Below are 25,362 nucleotides of genomic sequence, written 5' to 3' on the forward strand. Positions count from 1 at the left end.
GTACCAGTGTGCGTACCTAAGAGAAACACAAACCTTACAACAAATTCTCAATACACTTTTGCACTAATCGTCGTCATCGTCGCCGTCGCCGTCGCTTCTTAGCCTCCGTTCAAAACTTAGCTTTAAACGTTCGTTTACGCGCAGCTTATGAAGGACCCTATATTCGAATACATATAGCCGTACTATACCAAACCATAATCTATATACATATATACACACAGATATGCGTATTTAAACAAAAAGAGCTAAAGAGCTAGAGATCTATATAGCCATATCTCTAAATGTACTTACATGTATTATAGTTGCCTCTTGAATATATATACTCTATGTTGTAAATGTCAAAAAAAAAAGAAAAAAAAAAACGAAAGAAACGAAAAACAAATCATTTTTATATATATGTGACAACTATACAGAAGACTATATATATATCTATATATATATATTAGCTACAGCGCTACAAATCTATACGTACATATTTACGAGTACTATATATATAAACGAGCATATATTTTTCGCTTCTTATGTTATTTATCTACTTGCCCGTCTCTTTTTCAAACTCTCTATCTCTCTTTCTATCTAACTTGTAACTAAAACTAATTGTATTTAAGTGCGAAGAGTAGGAATGAGAACAACAAATGAAATGAAATGAGATATGAGAAATGGGGCATAGCGAAATGATTGAATTGCAAACTATGTATGTAATTCAACTCTTGAAGAGTCCATTTGTAATATGAATGAAAATACAAAATTAAACAACGCTTTCGCAACTTTACTAAAACACACCCAAACGCTTTTCAATTTTCAAATTCAACAAAAGCGCGCGCGCACTCCTTAACTAAGCGCAGCTCACATCACTAGATTTTCTTGACTCCACGGAAAGGATACAACTTATCGATTAATCGATACATATGACAGCAGGTAAAATCAGCGTTAAATATCGTTGGCGAGGTTGAAATTTGCTCTTCAAATTGATTGATTATTTCCCACAATTTATCCCTAAATAAAATGAAAGAGTTCTAATATTTTGTGTAATTTTGTTGCTTTGTTTTATATATGCCACAATTCCACGTTTATTATGTTGCATGTACATATGTATATGTAGATACGTGCACGTACTTCAATTGTATTTGTTATATATCTGTATCTGTATATGAATATGTATATTATGTATATTAACACCTTTAATGGCTAAACTTAATTTAATTATTACAGTTAGAGGACCTTAATTACAAACAGCGGTTTGACTTTTCAGTATCAACTTAAAAATATATTGACGTGAAAAAAAATGCCTTAACTTGGTTGTATTAATAATTAAGTGTGTTTTTTGTTTCTCGTTTATATTAGGTTTAGATTTAAGATTTTTAGAATTTTCCGTTAGCTTTTCTTTTGCATTATGTTCCATTTCAATTAGCAAATTGCGCGCTGCGCTGCAGCCTTCTCAATAAAGAATAAAATATTAAAAAAAATTCAAATACATATAAAAAAAAAAACAAAAAATTTGAAACAAGGTCTGAAATCATATCATATATATACATATATGTATATATAGGTATATGTGAGTGTAACTAAACATATGCACAATAAATAGTTAACATTTGCTTGGTGGTATTTCAGTGTCTGCGTGTGTGTGTGTATATATGTGCATGTGTCTGTATGTGTGTACTAGCATATATATGTTAAACTAAATTAAATTAATTACTCTTTAAATCATTAAGAAAAGTCCATAAAATAAGCGTTTTCATTTGTTTTTTCACTATATCTTTTTTTTTTCTTTTTTTTTTTTGCTATTCTGTGCGAGTGATAAAAATAAAAAATAAAGACTAAAGAGAAAATTTTCAAATTATTAAAAATTGTTGACTCTCAACACTCTACTTGAAATACATTTTGAGTTATGTACGGTAGCGATACTTTAAAATTAACAGAATAAGGAAATTAAAGTCTAAAAGAAAAAAAATAAGATGAATAAGGTCAAATCAGAGGTAGAAGTCAATTAGCTCTCCTAAATCCTTCTAAATATTGTTTGTTTCTTCTTCTTCACCTTCTGCTTCATTTTTCTTGGTTGGGCTTTTATAAATGTTTTGAAGAGTCCGACGAGTATGAAATAGATCTCGTCGTGGATTGGATTAGGGTTTCACACTTGGGTGGATGGAGTGAAAGTGATTAATTGAAATGTTTTCTAATAGTTGAACTCCTCCTGCTTCTCCGAGTCGCTGCGCAAATCATTCATGAGCGGCTCATAGCATGACTTTGGTATCATAGTGCCGACGATTTTCTGCCCCTCCGTTGTCTTCATGCGTATCACCTGCATTTTGCTGTTGGAGCGCGTGTTCAGTATATGCTCGACCCGTCCCCAGACGGACAGCACCGAGCCGGCCAATACATGATAGAGGCGCTGTCGAAGACCCACCTGCAAATGGATACCAAGTGGATGAGGACTTCATCAGATCGAGTCATTCGCTGATCCGCCCTTACCTCACAGTCGTTGCCCAGACTGACGTTGCGGCAATTGCCATTCCAATAGGCGTGGGAGCAGGTGTGCACCGAGGCATCGTATTGCTCGGTCCAATGCGGTTCGGCCTCCTCGCTGCTCACCTTGCGGTACTTCTTCTCCAGCTCGAAGAGCGATTCGTGGCGCACCTGCAGCCCGGTGTTGGGCCGGTAGATCTGGCACATGATCTCCTTCTTGCTGCGCGTCTTCTTCTTCTGCGCCTTGCTGCTGCTGCTGCCGTCGGCCTCGCCGGAGCTGCGAGCCGCCGCCGGCTGCTCGATGACAACCACCAGGATGGCTGTGCGCTTGTGATTGCGCAGCTGATGCGACGTGTAGAAGCCCTCGTGCTCGTTGAACAGATCCGCATATCTGGCAGAGAGTAGAACAAACCGATGCTCATCATCTATCCTATCTATCTATCTATCTATCTATCTATCTATACGCATTCGCTGTGCAACACTCACTTGTCAATGGCCTCCTGCCAGATCATGCCGCGCTCCACGCGCACCGTGTGGAGCTCTGTGGGCGCCACGCCTGTGGCATGTTTGCGCATGAAGCGGATCAGACGCACGCGGGTCACGTTCTCGCCGGCTGCGCCCAGGTCTGAAAATAAACGAGTAACTCGAGTTAGATATGGCCCCATAATGTGTCCCCTCATCTGATATCAAATAGCTAACTGTTATAGAGCCAATGGAGCTGCCGTTCATTCTCCTCTTTCGTTGTTCTTCTGTTCTTCTCTTTTTTCTTTCGCTGTATTCTCTTGCTACTTTACTCTTCAGCTTTACTTGCCATTCCTTTTCTTTGTCTCTAGCCCCATTCCTTTAGACCTTTCTTTCAATTTTCTTTTTGCTTTCTGCTCCTCTTTTCTCTAGCTTCTTCTCTTTGCTTATCTTTCTTAGCACATTGCTTCTTCCATCCACATTCTTCTCTTCTCTCACTCCCATCTTTTGCTTCTTCCGCTGTCCAACACTCACCGACAATGCCCAGATCGAAGCGACCGCCACGCTTGGCCTGGTTGATGATGGCCGCCATGGTGTCCGTGAAGTACTTGAAGAGTCGGTTCTGCAGGTCCACCGGGCAGCCGAGGATGCGATTGAGAAACTTGGATATGTTGTTGTAGTCCTTGTCCAGGCTGAGCACGCCCGGATGGCTCTCGCTGTTGACTATGATGCCCACGCCCACCAGGGCGCCGGCAATGTCCTTGAAGAACTCGCCATTGTAGTCGGTGGGCGGCGGCACCAGCGGCGTCTCGTAGCCCATTATGGTGCGCATGACCGTCTCCAGGGCCTGCCGGCCGTACTTGTTGTCAATGTTGAACTGGGAGAGATCGCGCGTCTCCGTGGCGCGCCGATCGCCGTGCGTGAGGGCGCCCAGCGACTCGAGCCGCTTGGCCACCGTCGAGGCGAAACGGCGCTCGCCGGCCAGGTCCGAGATGAGGAAGATGTACTCGGGCGCGTTCACCTGGTTGGAGCGATGGGTGCGGCCAAACTGTTGGATCGCCCGGTCCGCGGACCACGGCAGCTCCAGTGTGATGTGAACGCGCCGTCGCTGGTTGAAGACGCGACGATCGCTCTGCAGCGAAATGCCACTGGAGGCGGCCTCCGAGATGATGGCCACATCCTTCTGGCCGTCCATGAAGCGTTGCTTCTCCGTTATGTTGAGCGTCTCGAGCGGCACATCCGATTCGGTGCGCGACTCATACTGAATGGAGCCGTCATCGCTCTGGACGACCCGACCCCGTCGGCCGGTCATCTCGGCCACGTTATCCGGCCCGCCCAGCTCGTCGATCAGCTGGTCCAGCGTGTTCGGCGGCAGCCGAGCGCCGAGCTTTTCGATCTTGCGCAGCAGCTCCTCCTTCATGGTGCACGCCCGCTCGATGGCATCCTTGGGCGGCGGGCCGTAGTTCAGCTTCACCCCATTCACGCCCACCGGCGTCATGGTGCCCTTCAGCTCCTGCTTCTTCTGCAGCAGATCCTGGATCTTGTCCTGTGTGGACAGCTGCGGGGGTTTCCGGCTCTTGGCCGCGTTCAGGGCGGCGGCCACCGTTGCCGACATCGCTGCATTGTTGTTGTTGTTGTTGTTGTTGTTATTGTGGTTGCTGCTCGTATTGGGCTCCTTCTTGATGGACTTGGCCTCCTTGCTGCCCTTCTTCTTCTTGGCCTTCTTCTGGGTCTTCTTGCCGCTGGTCTTCTTGCTGCGCGCATTCACCCAGGGATCCATGTCGCTGTCGCTGCCGCTGAGAAAGAACGGATTGAAGTCGGAGCTGCAGTCGCTCGCGACGCTATGCCTGTCGCTGTCATTGTCATGCTTATCCTCGTCCTCGTCCTCATCATCATCATCATCATCATCGTCATCGTCATCGTCATCATCGTCATCCTCGTTCCGGTTCTCATCGTCGTCCCCGTCCTCGTCCTCATCATTGTTGTCCACATTGAACGCATCATCGCTGTCCGGCGCCTCGTCGCTGTTGTTGTCCAAATCCCCGCTGGACGTGTGCGCCGCCTCCTCATCGCTGTCGCTGTACTGCCACGATCCGCTGCGCTTCTTCTTCTTCGACTTGCGGCCGCTCGCCGTCGCGTTGGCGCCTTTGCGCTTGCTCCGATTGCTGCTGCTGCTACTGCTAGTGGTGGTGGTGGTGGTGGTGGTGCCGCTGCGGCTGCTGCTGCAGTTGTTGTTGTTGTTGTTGTTGAGCGTCTGATTGGGCTCCTGCTTGATGGCCGGCCCCTCGTCGTACAGGCCCAAAATGCGATTGATCCGATTGCGATCGGGCGCTGGAAAATGTCGCTCAACAAACGACTGGAAGACGCCTCTGCAAAGCAAGGGGAGAGCAACAGGAAACACATTTATTCAATTGCTAGCAGGGCACATGAGTGCTATGAAATGATATTCAGCTGAATCTACTTGCAACTGGAAGAGCTTCTTCTACTATTTGCTGAAGCTTCTCTTCGTAGAAGAAGGCTCCATAATAAGCTTAACATTTATGTTTGAGCTCATTGCCACTGCTCGGACTATGTTAAGGCTAGTTTAACATTTTGTGTATCTTTGTTAAGGCTCATGAAAGCTTTTTCTGTAGTTGAGCTTCATTCACAGTTATGTCAGCATAAAAACTTCTCTGATTAAGTCAAAGCTCATTGAAGCTCATTTATGCTATTGTCAAACCTCATTTACTGTTGTATTAATATAAAAGCTTCTCTGCCTAGGCTCATAACAGTTTTCAAGCATACGATTTATAAGCTTTTCGGATCAAGTACAAAAGTTTCTTTATCTAAGTTCAGACAAGCTTATGTATTAAAGCTTCTATAAGAGATCATTCAATATGCTAATGAAAGTTTCGTTCTTTCATCGCTAAAGCTCATAACTCAATTTGATATTATTAAAGTTAATTTTAGCTTAAGGCTTGACAGATAAAAAATTCACTAAATATGTTTTTTTACAGCTCATGAAATCTTCTAGTATCTATTGTTAAATTGGGTTTGAGTTCTTTGCCTTAGCTCCTAGAGCTGTCTCTGTTAAGGCTCTTGAAAGCTTCTCACTTAACATTCTACAGTTCACAGCTGCTGTTAGCTATGATTGAAATGTATTTAAGCTGTTCTATGTTATATATTAGCTAAACTTTCGTAGAAAGAGAGAAAGAGAGAGAAAGGGAAAGGGAGAAACCTCTCTCTATTTGTTATTTTCGCTGGCCGAGAAAGAGTTGATCTATTGTAGCTCCCATCTGCTCCATGCCAGCCATAATGGCGTCCATTAGAGTTGGACATTAAGTGGAATTCAATCCGATCAATCAGAAACTCACTTGGCTGTGGACACAAAATCGGTTAGTTCGCCATCATCGCGCTCCAGCTGATCAAGAGTTCGCGCCTCGCCCGTGGACTGGAGGCCGATGACGACGCATTTGCCGTATTTGATGGACTCGCGGGCGATGAGCACCGCATGATTGACCTTGGCCGCAATGCAGAGGTACTTGAAGAAGCGCTGATGCGACGACCAGAACTGTCCCCACATTGTCTTCTTCATGCGGCTCTCGGCGTCGATCAGCTCGGCGGCTTCCGTAAACTTTTGCATCGCCTCCACCCAGAGCTCGACGCTCTGATCGTAGATCCGGCGAAACTCCTTGGAGAGCGGCACCTCCTCGATCTTAAAGCTGACGCCCTTGAAGCTCAGCTGGCGCGCTATATACATGCCGCGCAGCTTCATGTCCATGGCGACGATTTCCATCGCACCGACGCCGCTGCACGAAATGGAGATCTGATTAGGAATATTCCCATTTCACTTTGATTTCAACTCACCGTCGCTCCACGGCCGTAATGAAGTCACCGAATGTGGCAAAGGCCGTGCCCTGGCCCCACAGCCCGAGCCGCACCATATAGGCCATGTTCTTCGGCTCGGAGGCGCCTGTGGCCGACGCATAAACGACTCGCGCCTTGGGCAGCTTCTGCTGCAGCTCGAGCACCGTTTGGCCCGTCTTGGTGGGTTTGCCGGAGCCGACGGGGCACAGGTTCTTCGCCTTGTGGCACTCGTCGAAGATGATGAGCCCCTCAAAGTCCTCGCCGCACCACTGCAGCAGCTGGCGGAAGCGCGAACGATATTTGCCCGTCTTGTTGTTCGACTCGCCAATCAGCGCCGAGTAGGTGCTAAAGATGACGCCGCGCTTGCAGTTGTTATTCGCATCGGAGCTGATCTTGGCGTACTTAAACTGTTCAAGCAAAGAGTTCATTCAATTCGATTAGTTCACACATCTAGCAGAGTTTGGCAACTGATTCTACGTCTATCTCCCAATCTGCTTAAAAGTAATGGCTACACTGTATCTCTTTTCATTTGTGAATGGGAATAGCTTAAGTAATTACCAAGAAATTACTTTTGTAATGCATTGAAGCAAAGTTAATTACATTAGTAATTACATCATTTGAGCTTAATTACTTCAGTAATTGTATTTCAATAGATACCTCTCTACAGCTCTTAAGGCTTCTATAAGAATTGACAATTTCTTGACTGAATCAACTTATTTCTCTCAATTCCTCAAGTAATGAAATCATCTATGCTTAATTACTTCAGTAATTGCGAGGCCTTTCTACAGCTCTTAAGCACATAAACCCATTCCTTAGCAATGACTTTACTGAATCAACTTGCTTATCTCAATTACTCCAGTAATTAGAGATCAATTGATCCCAATTACTCCAGTAATTAGAGATAAACTGAACCCAATTACTACAGTAATTGTATTTATACATTCATTTCAGATCTTAGAGAGCATTACATCTATATGAAATCAGCAATCCTTTGTTAGTTCCCACTAATCAAGCTCCAATTACTCGGGTATTTAATGGGTAATTACTCAATTACTTAATCATCTAGTCTAGGTAGTTAGGTATACTTGGGACTGTCTAGCACCTTATTGAGCGCATGGACTTCGATGCGCGTGGCTCCAATGTCGCTGAGATCGCGTTCCGCATCGTATTTGAGATCATTGGAGACGGATATCCAGAGCGCCTTCTTGCGCCCCTTCAGATAGTTCTCGTAGATGATGCCGGCGATGGTGCGGCCCTTGCCCACGCCGGCGCCATCGCCAATTAGGAAGCCCGCCCGACTGTTGTCCGGCAGGAGATGGTCGTGCGCCTGCGATGCGTACGTAATGGACTCCAGCTGCAGGGCGCTCAGCTGGCCGCTGTTGATCGTTTCGGCGGGTATGGATAGCTTGTAGTAGACATCGCACGGCTCCACGGAGCTGAGCGAGGCGGTCTCCACGACCGGATCCGGATGCTTCTTGCCTAGCTTCACTGCGGGAGCAGAAAGAGAGATTTCGCATCACTCATCGTTCGCACCGTTCAACCGAGCTCGAGTACTCACGTTTGGCTGGCCAATAGTCGGCGTATGTCTCGGCCACGCCCATCTCCTCATAGTCGACCTCATCCTCCTCCTGCTGCACGTAGACAGCCGCCGCCGCCGCCGCCGCCGCCGTCGCCGCATTGGCGTTCGCCACAGCCGCATTCTGCAGCTGCAACTGTTGCAGCTGCTGTTGCTGCAGCTGGTGCTGCTGCTGCGACGGCTGCATGAACAGCTGCGTCATCACATGATTGGGTATGCCACTGGTCAAGTACTCCGGATTGAGCGAGATCAGCTTCTGCAGCTTCTCCAGCATCGTGGTGTTCACCTTCATCCCGCCGCCCGCTGCGCCAGCGCTGGCTGCCGCCTGGGGCGTGGCACCGCCAACGGCGCTGCTGCTCTTCAGTGTGGCGCTGGCAGTAACACCTGCTGCCATGCCCACCGGCTGCGGCTTGAACGGCGTACGCATGGGCGTGGCACCGCCCGCATAGCTCACTGCAAGACAAGTGTGGGGAAACGGGGGGGTTTTTGTTTTTTATGTCGATCGTTTCAGAAGTTTTGATGTGATATTGTTGCATGTGAAAGACAGAGAGGGCGAGACAGTTGGAGGGAGAAGGAGAAGGGCGGATATGAAGAAAGCCAGATGGAGATAAAGAGAGAGAAGTGAGTGAGTAGGAGAAGGAGAGAGAGAGAGAGAGAGAGAGAGAGAAAAGAGAGTGAAAGAGATGAAGATAGGTGAGCGGGAGAGAGTGAGATGGATATAGGTAAACAGAAAGAGAAAGAGGAGAGGAACAGAGAGGCAAGGAGAAATAGTATATGATATGAACAGAGATAGAGATAGCGATAGAGAGTGAGAAAAGAGAATGAGAGAGATGAAGATAGGTGAGCGGGAGAGAGTGAGATGGATATAGGTAAACAGAAAGAGAAAGAGGAGAGGAACAGAGAGGCAAGGAGAAATAGTATATGATATGAACAGAGATAGAGATAGCGATAGAGAGTGAGAAAAGAGAATGAGAGAGATGAAGATAGGTGAGCGGGAGAGAGTGAGATGGATATAGGTAAACAGATAGAGAAAGAGAAGAGAAGGAGAGGAACAGAGAGGCAAGGATGAATAGAACATGATATGAATACAGATAGAAAGAGAGAGAGAGATAGAGACAGAGAGAGAAAGAGAGAGAGAGAGATGGAATGTGATTCATGTGATTAGTAGAGCGAACAAATTGCATTTTAAAATGGATAGGTTAATTAGATTAATATTTCCAATAAGTGAAAGTATTTCAACTATTAGGTATACGAGATCCGTTTAAACAGTATAGCAAATATTGAGAGGGTTCCATTTGTACCCATTGGCCTCATCAATGACTCAGCAATCAACTTGAATTCAGTATCAGACTAAAGATTCTTCACATAGTATTCCACAGACCTCGCACGCCCCTTGACTTTTCGACTTTTGGCACTGCTGAGACTCAATAAGGGACGAAGGAGAATCAAATACATTTCAAGTTGACTGTGAAAAGAGGTCTTTATTGTCCGTATGTAATGTGCAGGAAAAGTTCTAAACAAAAAAAAGTTCTGATTATATGACACTCGAAAGCAACAACAGGTTAAGGGCATAACAAGGACGGAAAATTTTACGACGGTTACTGGTACTCCGCCATGATCTTCACCCGTCCATCCAGCGGAGACTGAGAACCAGCGTCGCATTGGAGCGGCGCAACTGGGGCAGGAGCCAGGCTGGTTGAACTGGTACGACGAATTGTCGAGCAGGAGGTACGCTTGATGTCTTCGTCTCCTGCCTTGTTGCACCCCCTAAACGAAGGCGACGAGCGACGAGGGACAGCCATTGTTGACATAACAACTCGAGATCAGCGGAGTGTATCAATTTTGCGGGCGTTTCGCCTCAAGACAATCGAAAGTTTCTATTGCAACTGGAATGAAAATTGGAAAAATGCTCGACATGTGTCGAGCTCTGTATTCTGTTTGAAAGTGAGGCGAAAAGGTTCCAGCTCCCAATCACAACACGCTTCGATTTCAAAGCCTACTCAGCGAAATTCAAATGAAACCTTCATTTGATGCCTGATTCCAAGACTACTCAGTAAAAATGGAAGCGAACATACGAGACAAATTCTAGCTTACTCGCACACACAATATTGCCCCGGTTTGACGGCCCTAGACTCTTCGACTTCTTGTACTCAGATCCAACAACAGACCAAAGGAAAGAGAGATAGAGGAACAAACATGATTGAGGGTTAAATGTGCTCACAGTTATTTATTTAGTATGTGGAGCGTTTGAGATTTAAGATAAAAACGAAACGAGAGCTAAGGAGAAACTTGTGATGTGGACAGAAATTTGTTCCGGTTGCAGGCACTCCGCCATTGAATGATCTTTACGAGTATTGCCAGCGTAGGGGAAAATGTGTGAGCAGCGACGACTTGAAGAGCCACGCCTTGGGCAAGGAATAGCGTGGCGGGTATTTGAAGCGATTCATGTGCAGTGAACAGGAGGACTTGTGGAACAGGAGGTTCACTTCGAGCAATCGTCGACAGAGCTCTTTCCGTTTACTATCCGACTCAGCTGAGCACTTTTCGGGCAGGGGACCAAAGTGACGGTACTCCACTTTACGCAAAGCGTATTCTGGATCCCGGTATGCCTTGCCGAGCGACGAGCCGAAGCCAAGATTTTTATAGAGAAATTTGATGTTCTTCTCAGGTTTGGCTAGTTGTGGCTGGGTGAGGTCGACCTTTGGCTGCAGATGCCCCCGCGACTTAGTGCCTGTCAGCTGCGAGATGGATTGGGGCTCTGTGACGATTTCCGTTACCGAGTCTTCGAAGGCCGGCTTGGGCTTCCTACATTTTATTAGCGATGAAAAACAGGAGCGCAAGTCGATCGACTGACGCGCGAAGAGTTTGTCTTGTTTCTTCCGGAAGCGTTTCATACCAGCGTCTGGCTCATCGGGCAGACTATGGCAAGGGCTTTCGCCATCTTCCAGGCAAGTTTTGTAGTTCACCATCGTTGGACGCAGATCGTTCAGGCGTCGCATCATACGCTTCATCACACGGCCATGATCGGCGCGCGATTTGTCCATCCGTGGCACCACTTGATTCATCAATAAGCTCTCTAGCTTCTTCAAAGACTGGCCATGGCTGTGATAGAAGCGCCTAATTGCGTTGCTCACTTGCTCTTCAACCTGGCTGTCCACTTGGTCGCTGATGTAATCATTGGTGCTCCTAATGCTGCTACTCGAGCTCATCGGAGTGGGGAATTCTTGCGAACTGCTCTTCTCCATGGTTGAAATTCGAATGATTTTAGTAAAATTGGAACACAAATATTTCTTTTTCCTTTCTGAAACAAAACACCAAATTTTGAAAAAATGCTCACGCTGTAATCAGTAGTATGTTCAGTTTGAAACTGGGGAGAGAAAGGTCCAGCTCTCGTCACAACATAGCCTCGATTCCAAAGCCTACTCAGCAGAAATCAAATCAAACTCAAATACAGAGGCTACTCCGCTCATCGACAAGTTTCATGAATTTGAATGTCTGACAGTGTGCACCAATGTTAATAACAGTGCCCATAATAGCACAACAGGGTGATTCAACATAAAGGCTGCCACTCGCTGCTCTACAAAAAGAAAGATCAAAATATCAATAACAGTGCCCGCCACTACTATTAACAGTGTTCATTAAGGATACCAAACGATTGCACTTACAAGCGTTGCCACTTTTCTCAAGACACAGACAAAATCAACTATTTGTCAATGTAGGCACACACACATAATGATTAGAATTATTTATATTTTTGTTTTTCTTGGTTGTTACCAACATTACAGGACTTACTCTGCGCCAATAAAGACGCGGCCATATTGAAATTGGCAGCAGAGGCGGCTGAAGTTGAGGCGCCGCCGCTATTGGCAAAGAAGCTATTGGTGCCGTTATTGTTGTTCAGGTTGTTGTTGTTGATTAGGTTGTTGTTGCTATTCACTGAAGATCCCTTGGATGCGACATAGGCGGCCAGGCTCATCAGGTCATTGGTGCTAAGGCTGTTCAAATAGTTGCCGGCACCGCTGTTCAAATAGGCGCTGGCTGCACTTAGGCCACTGCCGGCGCCACTTGCGCCAATCCGTGTGTTATTGGCGCCGCTGGCAGCTGCTGCTCCTGCTGCTGGACCAACCAAATCAAAACGAAACAAAACAAAACGAAACAAAGCAACAACAACGACCATAGCAACAACCAAAACAAGAACGAAAATCAAATCAAAAATCAACCAAAAATCAAATCAAACCAAAGAGCGAACGAAAGAGCGAGCGAGCAAGCAAGCGAGCGAGATCATGAAACCGTTTGAAGTGATGCAAAGAAACGGGAAAAAGAGAGTGTATGGGAGAGAGAAAAAGAGAACGAAGACAGCAGCATTAATTTCAAGTTGAGCTTGCAAAAATTGCCTGGCGTATTGCGCGCATATGTATACATATATTTGTGTGTGTGTATGTATGTATTTAGTAGTTATGTGTTCGTGTGGGTGTGAGATATGCATTTGTTGAGTACTCGTATCTGGTCACACTTACCCGCCGTCAATTTCTTTGGCATGTTGTTTGGGCCCTTGTCCGCTAGGGCGACTTTAGTTGTTATCGTCGTTGGCAGCGCCGTAAATTTGCCGCCCACAATTGTTGGCTTTGCTGTATGCGTCACAATCGTTGGCCGCACCACGGTAATGTTATTGCTGCTGTTGTTGTTGCTATTGCTACTGCTACTGCTGTTGCTGTTGCTGGAGTTGTTGCTGATGTTGATGATGTTGCTGCTGTTGATATTGTTGCTCAACAGCAAGGAATTTGGCTTACTAATGCTGTTCACTTTGATGACGTTGTTGTTGTTGTTGTTGTTGCTGATACTACTGTTATTGTTGTTTTTGTTGTTAGTGTTGTTGTTGTTGTTAATAATGCTATTGCTGCTGTTGCCCAGCTTGAGAAAAGCTTCGCTTATGTTGCTGTTGTTGCCGCTCAGGCTGTTCGCCTGTTTGTTGGCAACGTCGATGCCAACTGAACTGCCGCGTATGTTTTTAGCGTAGGTAACTGCAGTATTTAGATCGCGACCGCCGCCTAAAAGATAAGAAAACAACAACAAAACAGTTCATAAAATGTATCACAGCTAAACGAATCCATCAAGTGCAAACTGATATTTGATATTTGACTTGTCTGCAATCTAATCAACAACTAAATGGAATCCCTCAAAACGTAAACTGAGATTCTCAGCCTGACGTGGCGGCAGCATTGTAGCTGGAGTGAGAAGGGAGAAGGGAAATGTTGTTTCTGAACCCAAAAAAAACAGCTTGAACTGAAGCCTAGAAGTATGCTCTGTCCTACATATGTATATTTTAGGCTATCTATACTCGAAAGACTAAGCCCTGGCAGAGTTGAATTAAAATAAGGTTTTTTCTTTTATCTTAATCAGGTTTTTTTTTTCTATTCTCTATATGCTTAGGTGAAAATTTCTCTCTTTAAACAATACAATAACAGTATTTCTTTCACTTTTAAGTCCATTACAACTTTTACTTTCGTAACTTTCGGAAATCCCTATGTACTATGTATATCCAAATATATATATATTTATATGTTTATAAATTTGTACATATATATTTGGAATCGATTTATTTGCATTGCCCTCCGCTGGCTATGTGCACCAAGGCCCCAACCATCTCAAGCAACTTTCAGCCCCCTAATGACGCAGTAGTACACCATCTCTCTTGCGACCATCGCATCTTGATTAGTGTTATGTATAGGGCAGTGCCCGCCCACTTTATGATGTCCGTGAACGCACAAGCACACACATATTATAGATATGTATAATGAGTATATAATTAGCAAATGCTTGTAGACATTTGCGACTGTCTATGCACATTTGTAGAGTGAGAGAGAGAGAGAGAGAGAGAGAGAGAGAGAGAGAGAGAGAGAGAGAGAGAGAGAGAGAGAGAGAGAGAGAGAGAGAGAGAGAGAGAGAGAGAGAGAGAGAGAGCGAGAGAAAGGATGGGTGCATGTGTCTCCGTCTCCTGCATTTACCTGCTAACAAGGGCTGCATTAAGTATAGCCCCCTTCCCTTCCCCCCCTCCACTACTTCAGCACTCTTTCCACTCTCATATTGAATTGACATTGAAATTGAAAATTGAGTAAGAGAAAACAAAATATATAAGTATTGGCTAATTATCTATAATCTATTTGGGAATGAAATGCCCATAGATGCAAAGATCAAACGACTTTTATAAAATTTGGATTAAATAGTTTATTTTGTATGGGATCGATAGACCCACATGATGTATACATGCTGCATTTGTGATTGTGGAAATAATTTTGAATAACAATAACTTAATCGAGAGTCGATTATACAAACTGTTTGCTGATGTTATCATTCGATAACTTTGGGTGTTATCGATCAGTTGTAATCAGTATTTATATTTCCAATTGATATTTTTTGATTTGCCAAATTTTATTTTGCCCAGGTGAGTACAGTTAAATCTTATTATATTGTACGATTGCACAGTTGTATATATGTACCTATGTATATTTGACTATCTATGCATATGCAGATTTAGCAATCGAAATAGGCTTTATTCGCCTGTATTTATATTTTATTGACAGGTCAAAGTTTGAGGTCCGAGTGAGGGGATTATGCGTCTTAATTGCCAGCTGAACAGGCATAAAGATATATATATAGATATATACGTATATAGCAGTATATATACACATCGGTTCCGCAGCTCATCTATAATAGATAGTTCATTAAGGCCTTGCGTGGGAGGCTCTGCATTGAGACTTGATATGCATACAACTTGTACCCAATGCAAACAGTCGAAGACAACAATTGCATTTCTACAGATGCACTCGTCTATCTATCATATATGTACATATATATATACATGTGTGTATATAGCTGCTAAGGCAGGGCGATTCTCATCTGCATATATAGACATAATTAATGGCATCTATGGACAGCAAACGTATATCGATGTGAATACATAGAGACGGAGTTATATAAAGAGAGAGAGAGAGAGAGAGAGAGAGAGAGAGAGAGAGAGCGAGAGAGTGAGCTGCATTTCATATACCTCATATCATATAGAAACCATATCGAATGCACGCTGATTATACAATTCATTATTTCCTTTGGCCAACTCGATTGCCTGCAATTCGATTCGCCTTGCAGCTGCACACGGTAATTGTTTATTAATTACTATCGATTACTAAGTTAAGGCAAAGGTACAAAAGTACGGCTAATGGAATCGAATTAGCAATGACAAAACACTTTTAACTTTTAAAGAAGAGCTAATTTTTGATACAAAAGTACTACAAATTAGCAAAGATCTGAATTTCAATGTTAGCGATTTATCCAACTTATCCAATTCGAATATAAGGCATATTACTAGATACTCGGATAGCCATGTCGAATAACTTTTTCCACGTATAAGGGCAATGTTCATGGTAATCGAGCAATCGATTGTCGTTTTGATTCTAAAGATAGTTAAATATTATTTTTTAAAATGTTCTTTTAATGTATAACTTGATACTGCTTTAGATTTATAGATTTCCTCGCTTTCTCGCTCTCGCTCTCTCTCTCTCTTTCCCTCTTCCCTTTTTCTTTATATACAGAAACGCGCTGCCTGAGCATTATAAAGATTTTTCTTTAGTGAATTGTTTATGCGATTTGAGAGCTCTACGAAAGTGCGCATACCAATTTTATCTGTCTAAAGCTTTAAAAATTATTGGGCTTATGTGTGCAGACACACCCACACTCAACACAGCCCTCTGCTGGCATTTCGGGACTATGCAAAGCCCACTGTGTCTCTACCTGTTACCCCCCCCACACATAACATATAGCACAGGTTTTCGTTAGATGCTATACGAACCCAGGCGAAAATCATTTCACAAAAACTATTTCTGTTGCCAGGTCGACCCTTTTGGGCCACCAACAGCAAAGGGTAAAGTTTGTGCGAGGGTCGAGGCAAGGGCCGGCTCAGCGACGGCGTGTCTAGAGGTCCTGAACCCGAAACTTTAGGCACGCAAATCGAAATACAAATTATCGAAATTTTGCAGGCACTTACCGGGCACTTCTATTTGATCTGGATCTTCATCGTCATCGAAATCAGAGCCGGAATCATCGTCATCGAAATCGTCATTATCATCGGCATCCAAAAAACTTTTTCGCTTTTTCGACGTCTGTAAAATAAAAATAAAACCCAATTATTAAGAAATTTTGTGATATATAAATGTAAAATTAAATTAAATTAAATAAATTAATAGTGAGAAAAGAGAGAAATATACAATATTTATCTATACATCTGTATCCACATATATTACATATAAATTATGTATATATATATATAGCTAGAGACACGAACTATTCGAATCACTCAAATAGGAGATTTCACATATTTTTTATGGGTTTTCATATATATGTACATATATCAATAAGACCATCTGAACAAGCCAGCATTAGTTTTAGAATTTATTTTCCATTCCATACAGCATTCATTTTTTCTCTTTTTTTTTTTTGCAGTGTAACGGCGAGCGTAGCAAAACAAACGGGAAAAAAATGCTCACACAGCTGGCTTTAAGAAACGCACGCGAATTTAAGGAGAATCGCCACAAAAAAAAAACGTAAAGAGAAAAAAAGAGAGAAAAAATGTAGCACACTTTTGTGCACACACACACTCACACAGACACAGATTGCCAGACACTCACACACATACACACACGCACACACGCAGAGAGGCAAATGCAAGAGAGAGCCAGCTAACGCGCGATAGAGTGCGAATGCGAGTGCGAGCGAGATAGCACTCTTTCACACAGTTGTTTAGAAAAAACGGCACAAAAGCACGAGAAAAAAACGGAGCGCCAAGAAAAAAAAAAAATGCCAACGAAAACAGAGACAGAGTTTCGAACAGTCTGGCAACGTGTGCGGCTGCAGAGCTGCTGGCTTCAGTTGCACAGCTGCCCAGTTGCTTGGCTGCAGCTGAGGTCAGTTGCAGGTGACGCCACTTAACACTTGCCACAATTGATTTGCACTGGTACGGCTACGGCTACGGCTACGACTACGGCTACGGCTGCAATTTGCGACTGTTCCTGCGCTCGTGTTGGAGGCAACTACGCCATGCCGTGCTCCAGTGTGTCTCTCTCTGCCCCGGCCAGTCGGGCAACCAAAATTTCCATCAGGCCATCAGGCAGTACACGCTTGCAGTTTTTCGGCGTTTTGCGGCCCATGGCCCAGGGCCCACCTAGCGCTCTCCACTCTCCACTCTCCATTTAAAGCGCTCTAACCCCAATCAACAGCCGTTCCACTCCCGCTCCACTTCGCTTCTGGTTATGGCAGAGGCTCTGGCACACACCCCTTTTGAATATTTCACATTGCGCGCTGGGGGCGCTCGGGTGGTTGGCCCAACTTTGAAACGGTCAGGAGCGGACGGACGGACGGACGGACGGATGGGAGGAGGAGGGTAAACCACCACTCGAATAACAACGCACCAAACGAACACAGACTGTGCACAGTGGTGCAAAATATATTGAAAATGCCAGAATTCATTTTACTTAGAAAGTTGATTAATCGATCAATCAACTATTGATTGACACACTGTCTAGCCAAATGTCTAAGACAAATATTCTATTATAGTTGTCTCAAAAGTCCAGCAGATCTATTCAATCGATATATTTATATATATAAATAAATAAATAAATAACTTATTATTTATAAAAACAATTTTGTATCGATAAACAAATATATGTAAATATATAGATTGCTTATATCGATACTTTTACGACATAATGCATAGCAATTAAGTAAAAATATTTATCACATTTGAGAGTTACTTCGCTAAAAATATTATCGATACGTCGCAAGTGAACAATAGATATGATAATGAATGAGTATAATGAACATATTATCGATACAGTGAAATATGTAAATAATTAATATTGGTTGTTTTATTCTAAGCTCGATTCAACATTTCCATTTATCGATAAATCCTTAATTATTAATCTATATGCATTTTTTAATTATATTTGAAACAAAGTCAAAGCGCATATAAAATATATAGCTATACACTATGCAGAGCTGTAATGCTTGTTGTATCGATTAATTATCGATATATGTATTTGCATATATGTGCTCTCATTTATAAATTAATTAACTTATCAGCGCCCAGTGTGCCGCATAACTCGAGAAAGGGTTGAATGTGAAATATTACCCCAACCCTTACACACACACACACACACACACACACACATACACACACAGAGGCAACGAGGCAGTGGAGAATGTTTGGCATGCAGAGATACCGAACACTACGAACTATGAGCAACGAGCTGAACTGAAAACTACGTGGCATGTGCAATGTGGCCGTGCCAACCCCCAACAGGAGGACAAACACCCTATGGGCGCACGCCCCTCTCTGCACCGCCTCCATTGTTAGTGGCTGAAACAAAAGGATTGCCTGGTTAACTAAAGGCGGCCTACTCATTGGAATGGAGGGGCGCAGGCCCAGATCGAAACGGAGCCCGAGGAGGCAGCAACGGCAGCAGCAGCAGCAGCAACAGCGGCGACAATGAGTGGAACGGAGGCAATGGATACACAGGACACAACGCATGCAGAGCGGGCAATTAGAGCAAGATAGCAGCAAACAGCACCGCCGAGTGGTTTACGACTAGCTGAAGCCAAGCGCCGAACCAGCTTGACTGTGAACCTCCGCCATGACCTCTGCCCCCTCCGTTTAACTCTGCTGCTGTCTCTGCTCCTATACATAGAGATAAATCAATGACTCGGTAGCTAGGCAAATCGCTGAAACGGAAACAGAACCAGGCAGAGGTACAGGCACAGACACTGCACCCACCCGATAACTCACCACGCACCACACTAAGTGTAAACTACAGTAAGGTCTCGGTGTGAGCAACGTGTCATAAGGGGGCGTACTTTGTTGACTTATGAATAACAATCCGTTTGCAATTCGAATAACTTTCCAGACGGATCGCGCTTAGAACAGATTTATAAACCATAAAGATGCAGCAAAGTATTCCAGATATCAGCATAAGTCAAATCTCTGCTATCTTATAAGAGTTAGAGCTACATACATATAAGAGGTAGTTCCAGTATAGATAATAGATCGTTCAATTAGAGTACAAGAAAGGCGAAATAGAGCCAGGTTTGGCTACAATTTGTATTTTCATATGTTTCTGAGAGAGAGAGAGAGAGGGAGAGAGAGAGAGAGGGAGAGAGAGAGAGAGAGAGAGAGAGAGAGAGAGAGAGAGAGAGAGAGAGAGACAGAGAGAGAGAGAGAGAGAGAGGGAGACAGAGAGTGAGAGAGTGAGGGAGAGAAGGAGAGGGAGGACAAAAATAAATATAAAATATATTTTTTTGGCTCCTTCTGGTTAGCGCGACTACCGGGTATACCAATGTAAAATCGTCGTTATAGCCAAAAAGTCGTACAACTTCAACAAAATACGTACAGACATATTTGATTAGGAAAAACACTCTATCCGAGAATTCTATGTCTTACATTTTTTGTTTGCTTCATGTAACCTTAACATAAATAAACAACAAAATCAATACGTTAAGCAGTAACGCGCAAAAAAAAAATTTTTTTTAAATTTAAAACCGAAACGTGGAATATTTATTATCGCATAGAAAATGGCGCTGCGTTCTGGAGTTATAATACCTTTCCAATTTGGTGATATTAAAAAATTGCTCATGTTTGGCGTGCCAGAGGAGAAGCGAAATTTAAGCTTATGGGAGATGAAGAATGTTGTGCGCGCTGCATTCGGCATTTATGACTTTGAGTTTCGTAATAAGAAGATCGACTTTGACATTCCGGATGAGCTGCTATTACACTATTTGGCTCAACGGCATGATCTAACAAATTTTGTTATCGAAATAAGGCAAGTGAACGATGGCGACTTGGACAACAATGTGCTTCATTCCCAATGCCGCAGCAGTGCTCAAAAGCTACTCAACGTATTGCCCACACCAGAGGAGCCCACAAAACTGTGCCAGAGCAAGGCTAGTGGTGGTGCTGCATCTGCGCAGCTGGGCATGCCCGCCTCTGTTCCGCAGAATCAGCAGCAGCAGCAGCAGCAGCAACAACAACAACAACTAGGCGTCAACATGGCTTCAAACCAAACGGACCCAAATAAGACTCGACAACGCAAGCAACGCATGACAAAGTACCAGAAGGACCTCTACGTGCACTTTCTGCAACAGAATAAAATCATCAACGAATATCCACGCAACTATCCCATTCTCGACAAGTACTGGCATCAGTTGGCAAAAGTATTGAACGCCGCGCCCCAGGGCGCGGTCAAAACTGTGCCTGAGTGGAGGCAGTCCTTTGATAATTGGCGTTATCGCGTCTATGCGTATGCGCGCTACAATTCGAAGCTGCAGGGCGAGGAGGCACAGAATCCGCGCAACTTTAAGCCGCTAACACAAACCGACAAAGAGGCGTACACTATGTGGATACTCAATCCGGACACTGCGCCGCCGGATTTAAAGAACATGCGCAATGTGTTCTGCAACATGGATGAGAATGCGCCGCAGGAGGACTAAAAGAAAGCCGGTCTTTCAACAGGCCTTTCCCTAATTGCCATTGTTCTAGTTCATAAGAAATGGCCTTCTATATATGCATATATGTATATATATATAACTATAACTATATATTGTTTTCATGTTAATTTTGTGTAATTTTATAAAGGGAAATGCATTTCCCTTTATTTTTTTTTTCTTTGTTATGTAAATATATGTTTGTTAATATAAATAGATGGAGTAAATTGTTTAAAAAAAAAAACGTTAGTTGAAAGAAGACGGGAAAATACACATACATATGTATGTATATGTATATATCTACTATATATATGTGCTAATACATATGAATAAATAGGATAAAGATCGCTATATCGCTTCAACTGCTCAAGTCTGCCCAATAAACCTATAAAAAGCGAAGCTAAAGTTCGTTGCAATGAATGTAATGAGAGAGAGAGAGAGAGAGAGGGCAGAGAAGCTGAGACGCAGCTAGAGCGAAATATTAACTAGCAATAAATAGTTGCAATAAATCGTTTTTGTTTCTTTTTTTAATAAATAAAAAATGTGCTCAATATTTTACTCATGTATTCAATTTGCATATTGTTTTAGCAATATATTATTCTGAAATTAAATTATAACTGCTTCTCGCTAGGTATCAAGGGAATAATTTCACTTAATCCTATTGCACGCTCAACCAACCATGCCACAAATATTGGGGCAAGCAACACATTTTTATTGCGTTTATTTATTTCTATTTTTTTCCTTTTATTTTTTTGTTGCTACTTGCGCCTCCTGTGACACACAAAATAAAATCACAACGAATGACCTTGCGAAAAAGAATACAAAAGCCCAAATAGCTGTGCGTGTGTGTGTGTGTGTGTGAAAAGGAAATACATCAACATGTTGTTGAATTTGCCAAAAATGGTGAAAACAACAAAGGAAAAAAAATAATATAAATATGTATATGAGTATACACATATTGAAAGAGAGGGAGAGAGAGAGAGAGAGAGAGTGTGTGCAGCTTAAGGGTTGCGAAAAACGAAAATAAAAATAAAAACAAAAAAGAGAAACGGCAAGGAAATAAAGAGCAAAAAACATACAGTGTGCACACGCTACAACAGACGTCAACAGGCTGCACGAAATGGAGTGCGAAAGGGCAAATTATAAGAGAGTTACTTCAATATCTAATGAAATGGTTATATATGTAACAATTATGGAGCATTAACAGAATATTGTGAATATTGATTTCAATTTGAGCAACTTTAAGTAACTTTTATTAGGTCTCTAACAATTTTCTTCTCTTCTTTTCGTTTTCATTGGTGATGCCATCTAGTTGAGATTAGGTAACGAGGATGCCACATGTATATATTTATTTATTCCACTAAAGCCAGCAAAAATTAAAGAAAAATACAATACTTATTAATATTATTATTTTATATATACATTTACATTTTTATTAATTTCCCTAGCTGTTGCTAACAGTCAGAGTCAGCATATAGAGTTCCACGTATTTCTCGCAGCTGCAAGTGAATATGCCATCACATTACAGTGCATTTCGGCCTTAATGGACTTTTAGCAATCGTCTATCTGCAATTGGGACTGTGCTTGGTTGCATTGCCGATCAACAGTTTGAGCCACATACATATATTGCATATGTCTATCTGCCTCGCTCCTTATATATCAAGGTATATATGTGTGTATATTATATGATTCCAGGCAGGTGCACAAGTGTGGGCGGCATTTACCCCTTTGCGTTGACGCATGCGTCGCTGGGCAAAGCGAATTGCAGCGAATGACAGCAAAGGACGAATCTCTGATAAATAGGCTGCCTCTAAGTAGGGGAAATGTGTTGGGAGTGGCATCGACTGCTGCTCCTGCCGCTCCTGCTGATTGATGTTGCTGCTGCTGCTGCTGCTGCTGGCAGCAATTCCTACTAACGAATACCTTTCCTACCCATTTACTGCGCTGACCTGGCCAAATTGTTGCTGCACATACAGTGAACATTCATGTAGACGGCACAGACAGTCAACGAATATACAAAATACTGACAAGCAGTTAGCTTTAATAGATCAGCTTTGAACTTATAGATAAACCTAACAAATAAAAACAACTCCCTACAATTTGTAAAATACTATTTTTAAATGTAATATTAATATAGATATGTACATACATACATATATACAATTGTACACATGTACAAAGAAGTACATATATTAAGAAAGATAAATTCATTTTCTCTTTTTTTATGTTATGAAAGATTTTCTACTTTCGCTAGTTTTCCTAGATCTTTACTTTAAACTTAAATAATTTATATATAAATTAAATATTATATATAAATATGTTCCAAATTTATTCAAACAGTTTTCTTCCGTTTTTGGGAGTTTTTAGAAATTACTGCCGCGACGAAGTATTATATATTATTTATATTATATGATGTAAGAATTGTTTACTTAAAAAAAAAAAAAAAGCAGTATTTTAGAATAACAATTTAAAATTGCTGAAATACATATAGAGAATACCATTTTGGAAACTACATCCATATACAAAAGACTATAACTATTGAAAATATATTATTATATTTACATACATATGTATATCCGTATACTTGTTTTCTAAAAAATCATATTTGTAATCAAATTCGTTGAGTTAGCAAATTAGTGAATTTAAAGCTAATTTTGAGGAAATGAATATGTTTCTTTAATAACAATATTTATTATTTATAAGCTTTGTTCACTATAGATCTAGCTTTGTATATGGTACACCTTAAAGGCCGCATAAATAAACAGTAAATAGCAAACAGCTAATAAAGCTAATTCTGAACGAAATTGTGGAGCAGCGGTTGAAGCAGAGAACGAAAAATGGTTGAGGCTAATCAAAGCAAGCTTAGACGGTTTCCTATGGCAACGGGCGCATGGCCTTAACCCTAACCTAACACAAAATCGCTTAACGATTTTCACCCATAAAAAATTGTGTAATGAAATTAAAGCCGCGACGCTGTGGGTAAAGGAAATAAACAGATCAAATAAATGGAACGAAGAAACGGCAACAAATGTAAACAAACAATGCAAATTAATTGTGTCGCGTGTAGCACAGCTCACTGTGTTGCTCTCTCGCTCACACGCTCTGTCGTTACAATACTCGAATTCGCCATTATCACATTGAAACTTTTTTGTTTTTGCATGGGCAAATTTGCGTTTTTTTTTATTCATTTTTGTTTTTGCTTTTCTTTTAGCCACACCATGTGGTTGTGCACGCATTCAGCAAGTGCGAGCGAGATGGCTAGCGTACACACGCTCAGCTGCTGCTGCCGCCGTAGATGCTGCTAGCAGCGACTGCGCTGCAATCGTTGCTGATGATGCGTTTGCTGTCAGTGGCCATCAAATGCGGCTATATGATATGATCAAGACCATTCACAACAAACAAACAAACAAATAAACACATTGTAGTAACTGTGAACTTACCATTTTTGTTCCTATTACGCGTATCGCAATTTGTTTTTGCCGCTAGTTCTGTTATTGTTGTTGCTCTTGTTATGGTTGTTGCTGTTTGCCGTTAACTTCAGAGTGGCCAGGCCGGAAGAGGAAAAGCGACGAACGCGCGCGTTTAGAGAGCAGACGACGGGCAAAGGCAACGACAAATCGAATGACGACGCTGACGGTCAGGCGGTCGGTCAGCAGCAGCGGCGATGAGGAAGGAGAGAAAGAGTGAGAGAAAATGACAGAGAGCGCCGAGTCGCAATGGCAATTGAACAATTGTTCGCCTACTGCTGCTGCTGCTTCTTCCACTTCTTCTACTTCAGCCTCTTGGAGCAGCGAGCACACGATTGAGCTCTGGCTCTGCCTATGGCTCCGCGCTTAGGTTGCGGCTGTGACCCAACACACGTTTTTTCTTCTTTGCTTCTTTACCTTTGGTCTAGTTCTTTTGTTTGTTTAAGTTTTCTGCAAAGCCATTGCCTCAGAACGCTGTATATAAAATTGCTGTTGGCTTGTTTCTTGGCAACTTATTGCAATTTCGTTATTTTTGATACTTGTTACGGCTGCGCTTAGCTGCAGTCACGTACACGCACAATAACAACAAAAAAAGAGAGGAAGAAAACAATAAAAAAAAGTTAACAAGCCGAAAACACACGTAACATACGTCCGCAGCGCACGTCGCACGCTAATAAAGTAACATTTATCGATATCGATGGAAGTACATATGGAAATACGTATTTGGTATTTGCGAAAATACACTAAATATACTATATTACTATTTTTTAATTTCATATCCTAAAAACAAACTGAACACATGTAAGCAACTTAATTCTGTATTTCTTTTCTATGCAATAAGCCGTAAAAGTAAATTACCAAATAAAACACAAAATATAAAATACTGAATTATACACTTATCGATATATGGTTAGACCGCGTAATCATGTTGATATGGCTTCCAGAATGACAAAAGTATTTTAAAAATTAATAAACATTTTATAAATTGTTTTTATTTGAATATACGCTAGTATTAATACAAAA

At 42.4% G+C, this 25,362-nt stretch overlaps 2 protein-coding genes across 5 annotated transcripts; one reads left to right on the top strand and one right to left on the bottom strand.

The window, feature by feature from the left end:
* Positions 1 to 1,014: 1,014 nt before the first annotated feature.
* On the bottom strand, positions 1,015 to 25,026 carry sno (Protein strawberry notch). 4 transcript variants are annotated; one of them, XM_089263148.1, is made up of 13 exons: positions 24,313 to 25,026; positions 16,389 to 16,503; positions 12,868 to 13,398; positions 12,143 to 12,463; positions 8,333 to 8,803; positions 7,877 to 8,262; positions 6,775 to 7,181; positions 6,282 to 6,716; positions 5,157 to 5,297; positions 3,463 to 5,120; positions 2,953 to 3,091; positions 2,473 to 2,857; positions 1,015 to 2,407 (listed from the first exon to the last, which is right to left on the bottom strand). In XM_089263148.1, exons 1-13 carry the CDS (start codon positions 24,313 to 24,315, stop codon positions 2,177 to 2,179), a joined length of 5,223 nt encoding a protein of 1,740 aa, XP_089119274.1. In that variant the 5' UTR covers positions 24,316 to 25,026; the 3' UTR covers positions 1,015 to 2,176. The 4 variants fall into 4 exon arrangements, with proteins under 4 accessions (XP_089119274.1, XP_089119273.1, XP_089119272.1 ...); XM_089263147.1 differs by having other exon boundaries at positions 3,463 to 5,297; positions 12,143 to 12,460; XM_089263146.1 differs by having other exon boundaries at positions 3,463 to 5,297.
* Positions 19,964 to 21,032, top strand: LOC108655728 (uncharacterized). Its single transcript, XM_018107506.3, has one exon. It carries the CDS (start codon positions 19,964 to 19,966, stop codon positions 20,876 to 20,878), a length of 915 nt encoding a protein of 304 aa, XP_017962995.1. The 3' UTR covers positions 20,879 to 21,032.
* Positions 25,027 to 25,362: the final 336 nt, after the last annotated feature.

This window comes from Drosophila navojoa, chromosome X (assembly GCF_054131105.1).
Source record: "Drosophila navojoa isolate 15081-1374.11 chromosome X, UAZ_NAV_1.0, whole genome shotgun sequence".
NCBI lineage: Eukaryota > Metazoa > Arthropoda > Insecta > Diptera > Drosophilidae > Drosophila > Drosophila navojoa.